At 35.3% G+C, this 15,906-nt stretch overlaps 1 protein-coding gene and 1 long non-coding RNA gene across 5 annotated transcripts in view; one reads left to right on the forward strand and one right to left on the reverse strand.

Moving 5' to 3' along the window:
• LOC106144680 (uncharacterized) overlaps positions 1–15,906 on the reverse strand; it is a 76,182-nt gene that overhangs the window by 59,494 nt on the left and 782 nt on the right. The window lies entirely within an intron of this gene.
• The window catches only part of Spmip4 (sperm microtubule inner protein 4), a 35,364-nt gene that overhangs the window by 15,697 nt on the left and 3,761 nt on the right, over positions 1–15,906 (forward strand). For all 3 annotated transcript variants that reach the window (XM_013355956.4, XM_021722246.3, XM_078039950.1), the window contains 4 exons: positions 4,998–5,179; positions 8,130–8,218; positions 12,262–12,436; positions 12,726–12,817. In XM_013355956.4, coding sequence (XP_013211410.2) covers positions 4,998–5,179; positions 8,130–8,218; positions 12,262–12,436; positions 12,726–12,817 — 538 coding nt within the window. The remainder of the gene's footprint in view (positions 1–4,997; positions 5,180–8,129; positions 8,219–12,261; positions 12,437–12,725; positions 12,818–15,906) is intronic.

Below are 15,906 nucleotides of genomic sequence, written 5' to 3' on the forward strand. Positions count from 1 at the left end.
TCCTCAGTTTTTACCTACTGTCCTTTTTCTGTTTCAGGATCCTATTTTAGGATTCCACATTACATTTCATCTTCATGTCTCCTTAGGTGTCTTTTTATAATAACACTTTCCTAGATTTTCCTTGACCTTGACTATTTTGAGAATTATAGGTCAGATATTTTGTAGAATGCTCCAAAATGAACTTTTAACTCATGTTTTTCTGTGATTAGACTGGAGCAATGTGTTTTGGGGAGGAGGACCATGGAGGTAAAGCACCATTTTCATCACTTTCTATGAAGGGTGCATACTATATACCTGATATATCTCTGCTGATGTTGACCTTGATCACCTGGCTGAGGGAGTGTTTTTTTAGGCTTCCTTACTGTACAGTTAGTCTTTTTTTCCCTCCTTTCCACACTGTTCCCTTAAAAAGAAAGTCACTGTGCACAGAAGACATCTGGAATCAGGCTCTACCTTCCAAGAACAAAGTACCTTCTTAAATTTTTGGTGTTCTTCTGCATGGTTATTCTTTTCCATTTATTTACTGAACCACTTATTTTCAGTATGGACTTGGGGATATTTTATTTTTTGGTACTTAGGCAGTAATCCAGTACCCTCTTATTTTATTATTCAAATTGGCCATAAGAAGCTCTTCTAATTCTCTTCTGTATTCTTTTGGCATTTCCCTCATCCTTATGGAGGTTTGGAGGATGTTTTTTCTTTCTTTTTAGCATTTCCTTACTTTCTGGCACTATAAGATACTTCTAGATCATCTTGTATATTTCCTGCTCCACTCGTGGATGAGCCAAAACTCCAAGGAACCCTTGTTCTTTTTATTGGCAACTGGTACAAGAAACCATTTGCAGCCTTCCTTTTTTTTCCAAATTTTTTATTCATTCATCATATTTGTACATAATGATGAGATTTGTTGTTACATATTCATACATGCATACAATATAATTTAACCAACATCAGTCCCCAACACTTTACCCATCCTTCTTCACCTCTACCCTGCCCCATCCCTTTCCTCTACTGATCTCCCTTTGATTTTCATGAGATTCCCCCCACCTTTCTTTTAGTTTTTTTCTCTCTAGCTTCCACATATGAGAGAAAACATACAACCCTTGACTTCTGGGCTTGATTTATTTTGCTTAACATAATCATCTCTAGTTCTATTTATTTTCCTGCAAATGACATAATATCATAAAACTCTATTATGTGCAGGTACCACATTTTCTTTATCCATTCATTAACTGATGGACACCTAGGTTCCATAGTTTGAGTATTGTGAATTATGCTGGAATAAATATGAGTACGCATTATCATACAGTAGGATAACTTTAATTCTTTAGGGTAAATAGTGAGGACTGGTATAGCTGGGTCATATGGTGGTTCCATGCCCAGTCTTTTGAGGAACCTCCATATTGATTTCCATAGTGGTTGTACTAATTTACAATTCCACCAACAGTGTAAAAGTGTTTCTTTTCCTCCCCAGCATTTATTATTATTTGTATTCTTCATGACTGCCATATTGACTAGTGTGAGATGAAATCTCAGAAGTTTTGATTTGTATTTCCCTAATTTCTAATGATGCTGAACACTTTTTCATATGTTTATTGGCCATTTGTCTTTCTTCTTTTGAGATGTGTCTGTTCAATTCATTTGCCCATTTATTAATTGGGTTATTTCATTTTTTGTGTAAAGTTTTTTGAGTACTTTATCTAGTACTATATATAGTCTATATAGACTAAGTGTATATATAGTACTACATATATGTGGTCTATATATAAAGTACTCAAAAAAAAAAACTTTACACAATACTAATCCTCTGTCAGAAGAGTAGCTAGCAAAGATTTTTCTCCCATTCTGTATATCCTTTGTTCATATTCCTAATTGTCTCCTTTGCTTTACCAGGAGCTTTTTAAATCAGTGCCATTCAGTTTATTAACCCTTGGCATTATTTCCTGAGCTTTAGGGGTCCTGTTGAGGAAGTTGTTGCCTGTGCCTATTTGCTAAGTTTTCTTCTAAGAGTTACATATTTCCTGGTCTAATTCCTAGGTCTTTGATCCATTTTGAGTTGATTTTTGTACAGAGTGAGAGATAAGGTTCTAGTTTTATTCTTCTGCATAGGGATAACCAGTTGTCTCAGCACCATTTGTTAAAAAGGCTGTCTTTTCTCCAGTATCTTTTGGGCACCTTTGTCAAGCAAGAATCAAATAACTACAGATGTGTGTCAGTTTGTCTCTGTGTCTTCTATTCTGTACTTTTGGTCTATATGTCTATTTTTATGATACCATTCGTTTTCATTACAATAGCTCTTAGTATAATTTGAGGTCTGGTATTGTGATGCCTCCTGCTTCATTTTTCTTGCTAAGAACTGCTTTGGCTATTCTAGGTCTGTTATTTTTCCAAATGAATTTCATAACTGCTTTTCTAGTTCTGTGAAGAATGTCATTGGTGTTTTGATGGGAATTCCATTGAATCTGTACATTGCCTTTGACAGTAGTATGGCTATCTTAATAATATTAATTCTGCCTATCTATGAATATGGGAGTTCTCTCCATTTTCTGAGGTCTTTTTTAGTTTCTTTCTTCGATGTTCTGTAGTTTTCATTGTAGAGGTCTTTCACCTCCTTGGTTAGATTTGTTCCTAGATACTTTATTTTTTAAGCTATTGTGAATGGAATTATTTTCCTGATTTCTTTCTCATCAAATTCATTATTCATTGTTAATATATAGGAAAGCTACTGATTTTTGTATGTTGATTTTTGTAATCTGCTCCTTTGCCAAATTTGTTTAATTATCTTTAGGAGGCTTTTGATGGAGTTTTATTGATCTTCTAGGTATAGAATCCAGAAATGGTGATAATGTGACTTCTTCCTTTCCCATTTTTATCCCTTTTATTTCCTTTCCTTGCCTAATTGTTCTGGTTAGGATTTCTAGAACTATATTAAATAGGAGCGGTGAGAGTGGACAATCTTGTCTTATTCCAGATTTTAAATGAAATGTTTTCAGTTTTTTCCCATTTACTAAGATGTTGGCTTTGGGTTTTTCATAAATAGTTTTATACAATGTTGAGGTAGGTTTCTTCTATGCTTTTATCATGAATGAGTGCTGAGTTTTGTCGAAGGCCTTCTCTGCAACTATTGAGATGACCAAGTGATTTCTGTCTTAATTCTATTTATGTGTGAATTACATTTATTGATTTGCATATGTTAAGCCATCCTTTCATCTCTGTAATAAAACCAACTTGGCAGTGTGATGTACAATCGTCTTAGTAGGTTGTTGAACATGATTGCTAAAGTATTTTTGCTTCTATGTTCATCAGGGATATTGGTCTGTAGTTTACTTTCCTTGATGTGTCCTTATCTGGTTTTGGTATGAGTATGATACAAAAGCCCTTACCAATCTTAACTGAAAATATTAAGCTGTTATTGTAAAATTGTGTTTGAGCAAAGAACTATTGAAAAAGCTATTAAAATCAAGGTCTAGCTGGGCACAGTGACACATGCCTGTAATCCCAGCAGCTTGGGAAGCTGAGGCATGAAGATCGTGAGTTCAAAACCAGCTTCAGCAACTTAGCAAGGCCCTTAGCAACTCATAAGACCTTGCCTCTAAATAAAACTAAATATAAAAAAGAACTGGGAATTTAGCTCAGTGGTGAAGCATCCCTGGGTTAAATCCCCAGTACTAAGCAAAAAAAAAAAAAAAAAAGAATAGAAATCGAGATTTAGGTTTTGAGGGGCTTTGTTTTGTTTTTGTTTTTTAAATAACTATGTGATGAAACCTTGTTTTGGACTTTTCTGGTTTTGTTCATAAGAAGTATGAAAAGAAAAGTCCTTTTAGCTGGGGTATAATTATTGGATTCAAGATTCTATTTGTAGCTTGATAAGCTTCAAAGTGGGAGGCTAGAAGTCAAAGATCAAGGTGTTGGCAGGATTGGTTCCTTCTTGGAGCTCTGAAAAAGAACCTGCTCCCTGTTTGGCACCTGGCTTCTGGTGGTTTGCTGGAGTACTTGGTGTTCCTTGGCTTACAGATGTGTCACCCTAATCTCTCCCTTCATCTTCACATAGCATTCTTGTGTGCTCATCTGAGTCCAAGTTTCCCTTTTCATAAGGACACTAGGCTCACTGGATTAAGAACCCATTCTTCAGTATGATCCCCTTCTTAACACATTATGTGAACAACAACCCTATTTCCAAATTAGAACCTACTATAATGCCTTTGGGGTTAGCACTTCAACATATGGATTTCGAGGAGAGATGCAATTCAACCCATAACATTGGTCTTTCTACAAAATTTTTCTACAAAATAACATTTTTCTATTCTGTAACCTTCCTGATCTCAATTTTCTTCTGGTTTAGACAGTGGTTTTGGGGGGTTTTTTTTGTTTTTTTTTTTTTTCCCTTAACCTCTGTCAGTACTCCAAATAATAGGAAAATTTTCACTGTGGCCTTTTTCTTTTTTTCCTTCAGTGATCTACTTTTGGCTTTTTTATTTCAAAACAGTTTGTGTACATAAATGGGCAGTATATTTTGTTAATCCATTACTTAAAGAAACAGATCCCTGGGTTGAAAGTTCAATCCAAGATGAGTGTATTACTGAACTAAATATCCAAAATTATTTCATAAAATAAAGAACATGGATCTTTTAAAACAGGAAACAGAAATTAAAAGCAACTAGAAATTCTTCCTACATCATCTGAAAACTAAAAATATCCACATTTTGCTTATATTATTACCCAGTTATGGAGATTATTCATGATAAAGAATTAAGTATGGTTTATTTTTAAAAATGAAATTTAGCTTTGTCTAGCAAAATTAAGAAAATTTCAAAGGTCTTGGAAGATAGTCTACAGACTGCCAACTCCATGATTATAGGAACTTTATCTGGGTTACTGTCATCCTCAAGGATTAGAACACTATAAGCCATAACAAAGAGTCCCAATAACTATTTGATGATTAATTTTTCACCGCACTTCTTTTTCTTCTGTTTTTTTATTTGCTCAATAAATCTTAGCGAAATCTGCTTACCATATCCAATTGATCACCCTTACCATACACACATCTCTCGTGGAGCCATGTTCCCGACCTTTACGTCACCTAAGGAGCTCTACAATGGTATTAAAGCCTGCACTCACCAGCCATTTCCTCCCACGGTGCCAACCAAGACCTATGATTCAACGATTTTGAAGACAAGAGGTAAAATGTGACTTAAAATTAAAACTATTGATTCTTATTATTATTGGAATTTATTCAATAATAAAATTAAAGCAAGAAGCATGAAGGACTCAAAACACAAACATGTGACCCCTCAGTAGATTAGAAAAGTTTCACCTGACTGTGGATGCATCGCACAATCATCAGGGACGCACTGCAGACCATTAAACCAGACTCTACAGGTACTTCTGATTCTTTTACTTCACAAATGCCTCCCATTGTAGAATCAGAAACCAGAAATATAGAATTGGTTGTCTTCATTCTATGTATGTTTTGTTTTCATTTCCTTCCTGCTCTTGTGGTTTAGCTTTAAAAAATTCCATCCTAGCCAAGCACAGTGGCGCACACTTGTAATCAAGCAGCTCCAGAGGCTGAGGCAGGAGGATTGAGAGTTCAAAACCAGCCTCAGTAAAAGCGAGACACTAAGCAACTCAGTGAGACCCTGTCTCTAAATGCAGTACAATATAGGGCTGAGGATTTAGCTCAGTGGTTAAGTGCCCCTGAGTTCAATCCCCAGTAGCAAAGAAAAAAAAATCCTGTCCTAGCTTAGATGATGAGCATAAGGGGTAAGGCAGAAGCAGTGATTAAATTGAAAGCTTAACATTTGAACTAAGACTCAGATACTAATTTATTCACATTCTCTTGACACCCTGGAGCATCTTTGTGGATGTATTTTATTAGAGAGGGCAGTAATCCTCTGGGACCCATCCTAGAGTCTCACCCACCCTAGACTCCTCAGTCTTTGCTGAGGAGATATACACATGCATGAAAGCAGATGACACCTCTGAATGTCTGAAATATGCTAAAGAGAGGATAATAACAGAAAAGGCATGTAGTAGGAAAAATAAATACTTGTTAATAATTTATGCTGTGGAGTAGATAAAACTCAAGAATTGTCCTATAACATTAATTGTCTTCTGTACATGAATATATTTGTACCAAAGTGCAAGGATCATCAATAACAACCTCAGCACCTTGTTAGCAGACAGGTATGTTTTGGGTTTTGAAAAAGTGTGTAGCAGAGGACTTAAGAGCAGACTTTTCTTTTCTCTCCATACTAAGGATTGAACCCAGAACCTTACACATGCTAGGCAAGTACTCTACCACTGAACTACACTCCCAGTCCAGAGGCAAGGACTCTGGAGTCAGAGTATAGGCATAAAATTCTGCCCTTACTATTTACTGTGGACTATAGTGGTATTTCTTAACTTCCGTCTTCACTTCTCAATCTCTAAAATGGGAGTATTAGTGCCAACTTCATAGACAACAAAGATAAGTGTTAACAGTTTGTTTGCTTTCATATAGTGACTCCAGTATGTGTTCACCATGATGAAATTTTACATTACCTCTCAGACCAGTCAGTATTGATAAGAGGAAGTGCAAACTGATTTTTCTAGAACATTTGTCTGTTTGGTGCTGAGGCTATGCTTAGTTATATTGGGAGAGTGAGATGAGTGAGTGCTGTGCAAAGAAACCCAAGATATGTATCTAAACAACTGAAAGTTTATAATTGTGTTAGGGAAACTATCAAAATTAATTCATTATTTTCAGTCCTTAATTAGATAATTTCTGAAGTTATATTTAGTACATAGTTAGCAAGAAGTCACAGAAATATGTGTTGAACTCATAAAAACACCTTTTAGGGACTAAAGAAACAAGTTGCCTTCTTCATTTTCTGCTCTTCCAAGCATCTACCTCTTTCTGACCAGTCACTCACTCTTAGGGACTTTAAGATGAATCTGTTAATAAGTATAAAAAGATCTTTCCATGAACTAGTACTATATTGGGTTTCTAATCTTCCACTTATTTTAACCTTTTATTATAAATAAATAGTATGCAGGGTAAGAGTACATGCTCTAGAATCAGATTGCCTGAGCTTGAATTCCATCTACTAGTGCTATGAACTTGCATACATTGCTTATTCTCTCTGTGCCTCAGTTTCTTTATTCACTGACATGGGAATAATAGCATCTTTCTCATAATAATTTTATGAGAAATGCATGTGATGGTATATTAAAAACAGTACAGTGGCTGGTGCTTTGGAAGTGTTCAATAAATGCCAGCCTTTGTTCTTGTTATATATTAGAATGGAGCTGGGAATGGTAGTGCATGTCTATAACTCCAGCTATTCAGGAAGATGAGGCAAGAGGATCACAAGGTCATGGCCAGCCTAGGCAAATTAGACCCTGCTCAAAATAATATGGGCTGGGGATGTAGCTCAGTGATAGACTGCTTGCCTAGCATGTACAAGGCCCTGGGCTCAATCCCCAGTACCATAAGGAAAAAAATAATAATAATGGGTATTCAGAATATTCTTTAGCTTGAAATTTAAAATGAGAACAGAGGCAGCCATGCTGTGTTTGGTAATGCTTATTAAATACAAAACAAGACCTAAGAAGCTGTATTCTTTAAAATGTTCTTTTACTACCTTTTTGGTAAGCAAGTACAATTCCATTAAAAAATAATAATAATAACCTTTCTATATTTGGGTAAAGAAGAGCCAAAACAGATAGTAAAGAAATTTATCTATTGAGCCTCCAGACACCAGAAAGAAGATCCAGGAAGATTTATTATGTACCTAAGGATTTTGCTTGTTAAGTATAAGTGCCCTCTATCACTGCTGAGAACACTAAGATTAGAGACTCATTCTCACTCTGGTCCACATGCTGCCCATATAAAGGCTCAAGAATTAAAGGGTAGGCTGCATCTTGAAAGTTATAAGAAGGGGCTAAGAGTGTAGCCCTTAGTATATGCAAGGCCTTGAGTTCAATCCCCAGCACCAATATTTTTAAAAGTTATACTGTATAGCTATAATATACACCAGAATTCATCTCTAATCTATATTGTTTCTATTTATTTCCTCCATAAACCTATTAGTTAAAAGGCTGTTCTTAATTATTCAGGATAACAGTGCTTTTCTTGAAAATTTCAGGTAATCCTTACAGATACGAACTGCTTGATTTTCCCACGGATTCAAAGAAGAAATCATTGGTGTGGCCAGGTCAGGATGTGTATTATGATGTAAGTTATCTTTCAAAATGTGTGTTTTAAGAGAAAGTACAATATATTTTTACCCAATAGTTTCTAAAACTCAAAAACACAGATTGTTTTATTTTCTATTTAGGTGAAACTTTTGAGATTTTTGACTATGGTTCACATTTTTCAATTTTATTAGCTGATTTCACATACTTTGGTTAGTTAATGGAACATTTCCACAGTTATAAAACAAAAAAGTTCCCCTCAGAAAGATGGTATGGAAGAACTGTTTCACAGCCTTAATCCTGTTTTTAAATTCTTATAATTCATAATGTGTCAAGTTATTCCAAATATGCATAGAGTAAATGAGAGACTTTCAGAAAGATTCATGAGCTGTCGTTGTCCCCATCATTATTAGTGCATTTATATTAAGTCTAAAACAAAATAAAACTAAAACAAGAGCTACCATTTATTGAGAAATTGCTAAACATTAAGTAATTTAGATGTATTTTAATTCTTATAAAAATCTCATAAAATTAATATTATCAAGTCCATTTTATAGATAAGGAAACTGAGGCTCAGAGAGTTTGAGACAAGGTCATGATCACAGAAGTCAGGTTTGTAATCTATGCTGTTAACTTCTGTTCCTTAACTGGCTTCACCCACATCCATTAGATAATTCCTCTGAGAAAGTAACCCATAGCAAGAATGCCTGTTCAAAGACTTGTAACTCATATTTGTGAGCTAATAGTCTTCTCTCTCCTCCTATTTCATCCTATGCCCCAAGGGAAGAGAAAAGACACAAATAACCTGATAAACAGGTCCTAACATGTGTCACCTAGCTGCAAAAGAGAAAACTCTAGAAACTGTACTTTAGTATTTTTTCCATCCAAGCCAATAAAAAAATATGTATAATGTATTAGTAGAGTGTGAATTTTAAAGAGGCTCAGCTCTTGACTCTACCTTATCAGCTCTGTGACCTGGGTAATATATTTAATCCTTTAGTACCTCTATTTCATAACAGATAAAATAGGAATGATAATAAAACTAACTGTTGTCCTGAGAATGAAATTCATATAAAAGTACCTAGCACCATATTAATACTAGCTCATAATAAATTTTAACTGCTATCAGCATTATTATTCCAATGATTATAAAACTTGGTTGACCTAGCAACATTAAGAAACAGATAACTTTGGAAAGAAGAATGTTCTAAATAATAAATAAGATGGCTTATAATAAATAAGATGGCTTAACCTTTTAAAATTTAAGTACTAGAGCTTAATTTTTATTTATTTAATGCTTTTATTAGTGCATTATGATTATATGTAATAATAATAGTTACACTATGATTATATGTAACCCTACTATTACATATAATCATAATGCACTAATGAGTTACTATCCTCATTTCTGGGGTATTTGTCTTTCTCCAGAGAGTCCCCATAATCCAAACTCATTCTCAGCTGGACATAATGAATTTGGTGAGCATGCATGCACCTCCTTTGGAAACGTCTCATCTTATCAAATCATGAGATGTCCACAAGTGTACCTCTCCATTCCCTCCACCACTCTAGGCTCTACATCTCACCTGCTCAGCCCCAGCAACATCCATGGTATCCAGAATGAGAAAAAACATGGCACCCTCACTGTGTCCCCATCAACCATGCTCCCCATCTTCTATCTTGCACCTCCATATTTCCACCATTCCATCTCAGGCAGTACTCTTCCCTAACTGCGTGGTTTTCTGTTATTTTAATCGGTGATATGTGGAGTTTTGGAGATGACACAAAGACATTGGAACCTTGTACATAGTTTTGCATCTAATACTTAGTAAACATTTAATGAATAACTAAGTTAAAAGCTACATATATTTCACAGGCTATGCTAGAAATGTAACTACAGTTTGTATAGTTATATTCCTCTAATTCATATTCAAATTCATATCCTCTAATTCCATATTCAAAACAATTAACTCCTTTTTATAGACTGGAAAGCCTAGAAACTCAAATGTCAGGAATTAGAATTCCTTCCTTGTATTTACCTCCATATCAGAAACAAACTCTGCCCTCAGATTGGTGTACTTAACCAATGAATACCTATTGTGTGAATGACTGCTACCAGCTCCTCTCTCATTACCCTCTCTGAATAAAATCACCTTCACATTTTAAATATTGACCAGCTCCTCACCCTCATGTGTTTCCTGGCTCTTAAACTATGACCAAAATACTACAGGCTGAAGTTCACATTTCCCATTTTCTTTTCTGAGCCCTAGACTGCATTTCAATAGATCACTGCTATTATTTCAACCAGTATAAGACATAAGATTAATTTAGCCCCTTAGAACAATTTTGGAAAAATTTCCTTCTTATTTGCAAGTAAGCTAGCACTGCAAATAACAAAAAAGATAAAGAGAACAAAGAAGGCATTCTTTAACCCTGAAAAAACAAAGTCATATTTTGGTTAAAGGTTTAATAGAGGTAGGCATTTCATAATTCTTGAGGCAACTTTCAGGTACCTTTTCCCATGAGTGCTCTACTATGTAAAATGGGGATCACTTCAACCTTACAGAGTTGTAGCAGCAGCAACACGTTTAGGATCTAGAAAGTTAGAGAGCTCCACACCTCAGGGCGCCTGACTCTGGCCCTTCTCTAGCTGTGCATTTCCCTAGGAAACAGGGAGTCTATATGGGGCCAAGAGGATATGTCCAGTGGAGCCCATGCTCCTCTGACCCACTCTAGAACATGTTCTTGAACCACAAAATTCCCTGACCAAATGGCTTTGAACCCAGTCCCAGGTCCTCCTGAGGACTCTTCCTCCCAAGGAGGAAGGACTAATCCTCCCAAGAGTTAACAGTGTTCCTGAGCTAGTATATTCATCAAGACCAAAGGGGTAACCAGAGATGGCTGTTGACTGGAAGTAGGAATGATTGGAGGATGGAGCCAGTAGAAAAGAGCAGTGAGGGGTGCTGAGGCCAGAAGCAGCAGTTGGCTCTTCCTGAGTCACCATTTAGTGATATAAATTAGAACCTGGTTTTCCAGGTTGTTATAAAGGTATTCTGTCTGAGCAAAAGAATGAAACATATTTTATTATCAGCTTACTTGCTGACTTAAACTATTTAGACAAATGTAATATGGACTTCCAATTGTACTTCAGCTCCAGGTTCTGCAAATGTTAAAGGAGGGCTTGGCTGTAGGATACAGCCATCTATACCTCTGCTCCTACTGTTTCAATTCTAAATTGTCAAAGTTCAGTTTTTGTGGTATGACAGAAGGGCTCCTCCTTCCCATCCCACTCCCGACCCTGCTTCTTGATTCAGCTGGAATCAATCTCTCCCTTCTCTGAACTTCAAAATCATTTTGTTTTAATTTCTTTTATAGCAAAGAGCTACTTACACTCATTTGTGTTCATACCTTATATCCTCTACTAGCCAATATACTCATGGATGGCTGGATTTATTTCTGACCTGTCCTTATTTCCTGCCACTATTGTGCATACATAGGTGTTCAATAAATATTAACAAAGTATCATCAATCTAAGAAAAGATGAATTTCTAAGTAATCAGAAAGACTTCAATGAAACTCATTCAATGATGTTTACATGCATACCTCTTTTAAAAAATACAAAAACTCATGTGTCTGAAGAATGAAAATTGTATTTGCATTTGAGTGACTTAACCTTCTCAAAAAGTCATAAAAGTTATTTTATGGTTTCATGTCAGGCAGGGAAGGAAAAATAGAAGCCACACAATTTTGGCTAATCTCAGCCAAAAGAGTACCTTAGAACCTTTTGTATCTCTAACAGATTTCATTGGCTGTAGAATATCCAGGAGCATTTCTCTAATATAAGTTCTCAGAAGCTTTTAGAAAAGACCTTATCATTTTGTTACTTAAAAAAAAACTCTCAATTATGGTGAATATAAGGAAAAAGCCACCATACCTAGCTTGAGAATTAGTAATTAATGAATTTTTTAAAAGCATCTAGCTTCATCCTAGAATTTCCTTTGTCCCTTTCCTGCAGAAATAGTGAGTCCATCCTTACTCTACTAGATGACAATAACAGCAATAATTTTTATGTTCATATTCTAGATTCCTAAATGTGCAGAGAAAAATAAGCCAACATTCTATCCAAAACCACCTAAAACTTTCGCTCCCAACACTTCTTTAAATACATGGGATGTTCTTAAGTCCATAAAAGAAGCCAACATACGAAGAAATCTTGAAAGGTCCCATTGGATCTCTTCATACAATCATGATTTTACAGGTATGAGTCACATTAATACAAGTAAAAAATGAGAACAAAATTGGGATACTCAACAAATGCTTTTACACATTTTCATCTTCTTATATTTCCTGTTTCTCAATATAAGCACTAATATTAATTAAGAGGGGTGGTAAGTTTCTCTTAACGGGTAGCTGGGAGAGGTAGGACTGGTTTCCATTTGATTGGTTCTAATTATATTATTAAGGAGATGGGATGTATCTATGTAGGGTAATTTAATTATCATTCTTCGTTTACTCTACCAAAATAATAAGATAGTGTTTCCACTAAGGTCTGGGACCCATGAACCCCCTTGAACTGGATGATTACCACGAAAAGGAGGTAGCAGAATTAACTGGACAGAAAGGATTTGACGCACAGCCTGTAAGTAATTGCAATCAACTCTGTTATTTAAAGGGAGAATATCCAGTGTTGATATCCTTCCTGCTTTGCCCACTTTTTATATCTGTAATGAGTACTGGTGCCCAACCTAGCAAAGAGAAAATTTAATTTTAGAAGTTAATTCTGAACTGTTTGGAACTGATTTGAACACCCTTTTGTACTCTTTGGAAAAACAAAGTTTCTTTTCTTAGCAGTGCTATTTTTTAACAGATTTTCTACTATGCTACTATTGGCTTAAAAAAGAATAGAGCCTAGCTAGTAATTCAATGAGATTCTTAATAAATTGGATCTTTGCACATTTGTATATCTTGTACATTATCATTGCTTTTAAAGAGATTAAAAACTTCTTCATGATATTCACAATAATTGAGAGTTGGCAGAATTACAATCAAAAACCAATAAATTCTCTGCCTATATCAATAGAGACTTCTTAGTTGATTATGTGAAATGGCCTGGAAGAAATGATCAAGCCCTTTCATAACAGAAGGTATAATCTGTTGACTTTATTACATAAATAAAGTGAAATTACTTATTAGTATGCATATATGTGGTTTTATTTTAGAACTTAATTTTTCCCCTCTGGCTACAAATTTTAAAAACAAAATGTTATCAAACATGTCAACTATGGAGGACACATAAAAGATGACTATTAGATTATTTTAGTATGAACTCCAGACTGAGATGCACATATTCAAGTTACATTAGCTTCAGCATTTACCAGAGTGATGTAAAATCATAACACCAGAAATAGGTCTATACACTGTTTTATCATTCACCAAATGGTTTTTAATTGTCTTGATTTTTCTCTTGTGATGTGGATTCTCTGTGGCTAGAAAATATACATATTCTCTGACACTATCAGGTGTGTTCAACAACTATCCATATTTCCACATGACCCTGTAGGGTTTAGCCCCTCAACAAGCAACTTTATCATTTTTACAGAGAAACACTTGTACACAGAGGATGTTTGTGAAGTATATTGAGCACAAAATGTGCAGATAAATCATTACAAGATAAAATATACATAAAATCATTTGAAGTTTAAAACAGTTTCAGTGAAAATTGCTGGCTTATGACTGAATGTAAACAATATACTCTGGGAAAGCTTGTTTTAGATACAGATATGAACTTTTTTGTATAGAATAAAATATTGGTAATAAAAAACTACTTGTGCATAAGGAATACTGTCAGTTTCATATAAGCCCTATCCTGCTTTTAATGACAAATTTAACAAAGCATGTAGAGCTGGAATTTTTCCTTTCTTCATCATATATTTATTCAATCTGGGCACAGTGGCACAAGCCTGTAATCCCAACAGCTCGGGGAGGCTGAGGCAGGAATACTGTGAGTTCAAAGCCAGCCTCAGCAAAAGGTGAGGCGCTAAGCAACTCAGTGAGACCCTATCTCCAAAGAAAAATACAAAATAGGGTTGGGAATGTGGCTCAGTGGTCAAGTGCTCCTGTGTTCAATCCCTCTGTCCCCCTAAAATACCACAGTATATTTACTCAAAGTTGGTCAGCTAAAAGTTAAAAAAAAAAAAAGTTAGTGACCCAGTATGACAATTCCTCCAACTATAAGCATTATTTGTTTCAAAAGCCCATTCTTTAAGTCCAAGATACTGTTATTATTTTCTCAACATTCTCATTCTATTCTCTCTCCTATCAATTCCATCATCATACATAAAGTCTTTATTTTTTTAAATATTTTTTTAGTTGTACATGGACAGACTATCTTTATTTTTATGTGGTATTGAGGATCGAACCCAGTGCCTCACTCATGTGAGGCAAGTGCTCTACCACTGAGCTACAACCCCAGCCACTGTCTTTATTTTTTTCATTATATTACTATAAAATTTTTTCAACCATACAGAAAAGTTTAATAATTTGTTAATATCCATATACTTACTATGCAAATTCTATCATTAATACTTTAGTATACTTGTTCTATCACAATTTAATTTACCCACCTTTCCATACCTCTAGCCATCCAGCAATATACTTTATTATTTTTAACATGCTTTTACAGACATTAGTATACTTTACAGATATTAGTATACTTTACCCCTAAACATTTGACAGGCATATCATTAACCAGATTTCAGTATTTGTTTGCAGTTTTTTTCTTTGAAAGTGAAATATATGTTAGTTGAAATTGCACCAATCTAGATTTCACATTTACTAAGTTATGACAATTGCATATACCTTTGTAATCCAAGCTCCTATCATAATATAGAAAACTATCATCATTCCAGAAAATTCCTTCATGTCCTTCCCAGTCAACTCTTCCTTCTTCCTGCCACCCAACACATCTCTATTAATGTCACTTAGAATATACTCCCTACTTTTGAAGTTACTAGTCATGACTGAGTTCATAATATTTATAACACATCTCAAAAATAATCATAGACTTTTTAACACATTTCAAAAATAAGCACAGATAGACTGGGGTGTACAGTGACAAAGCACAGATAAGGGGGCTGGGGATGTGGCTCAAGCGGTAGCGTGCTCGCCTGGCATGCGTGCGGCCTGGGTTCGATCCTCAGCATCACATACAAACAAAGATGTTGTGTCCGCCAAATACTAAAAAATAAATATTAAAATTCTCTCTCTCTCTCCCTCTCTCTCACTCTTTCATTAAAAAAAAAAAAAGCATGGATAAGATGCTGGGTTCAAACCCCCAGCATCAATAAATAAATAAGCAAGCACAAGCACAATCATAACACCTCAGACCAGTGCTTCTCAAAGCACAACAGAGATGCTTGTTAAAAATGCAGGTTCATGGGCTGGGTGTTTAGCTCAATAGTAGAGCATGTGCTTTACATGTTTAAGGCCCCTAAGTTCAATCCCCAGCACTTCCTCCGCAAAAAATTCAGATTCCTAAGTCCCACTGTAGACCTTCTGAATTATAATTTTAAAAGGTCCAGGTTAGGAATTTCATTTTCTGCCATCTTTGAAGGTAATTCTTGCATGGGCTCTTTCTCGTCCAGCGGGGAGGTCCACGGAACAGGGTAGAGGAGAGTATAGTTGCAGAGTGGCTATTCAAGACCTCCAGAGACCAAGCAGGAAGCAGGT

The sequence above is a fragment of the Ictidomys tridecemlineatus genome, chromosome 2 (assembly GCF_052094955.1).
Source record: "Ictidomys tridecemlineatus isolate mIctTri1 chromosome 2, mIctTri1.hap1, whole genome shotgun sequence".
NCBI lineage: Eukaryota > Metazoa > Chordata > Mammalia > Rodentia > Sciuridae > Ictidomys > Ictidomys tridecemlineatus.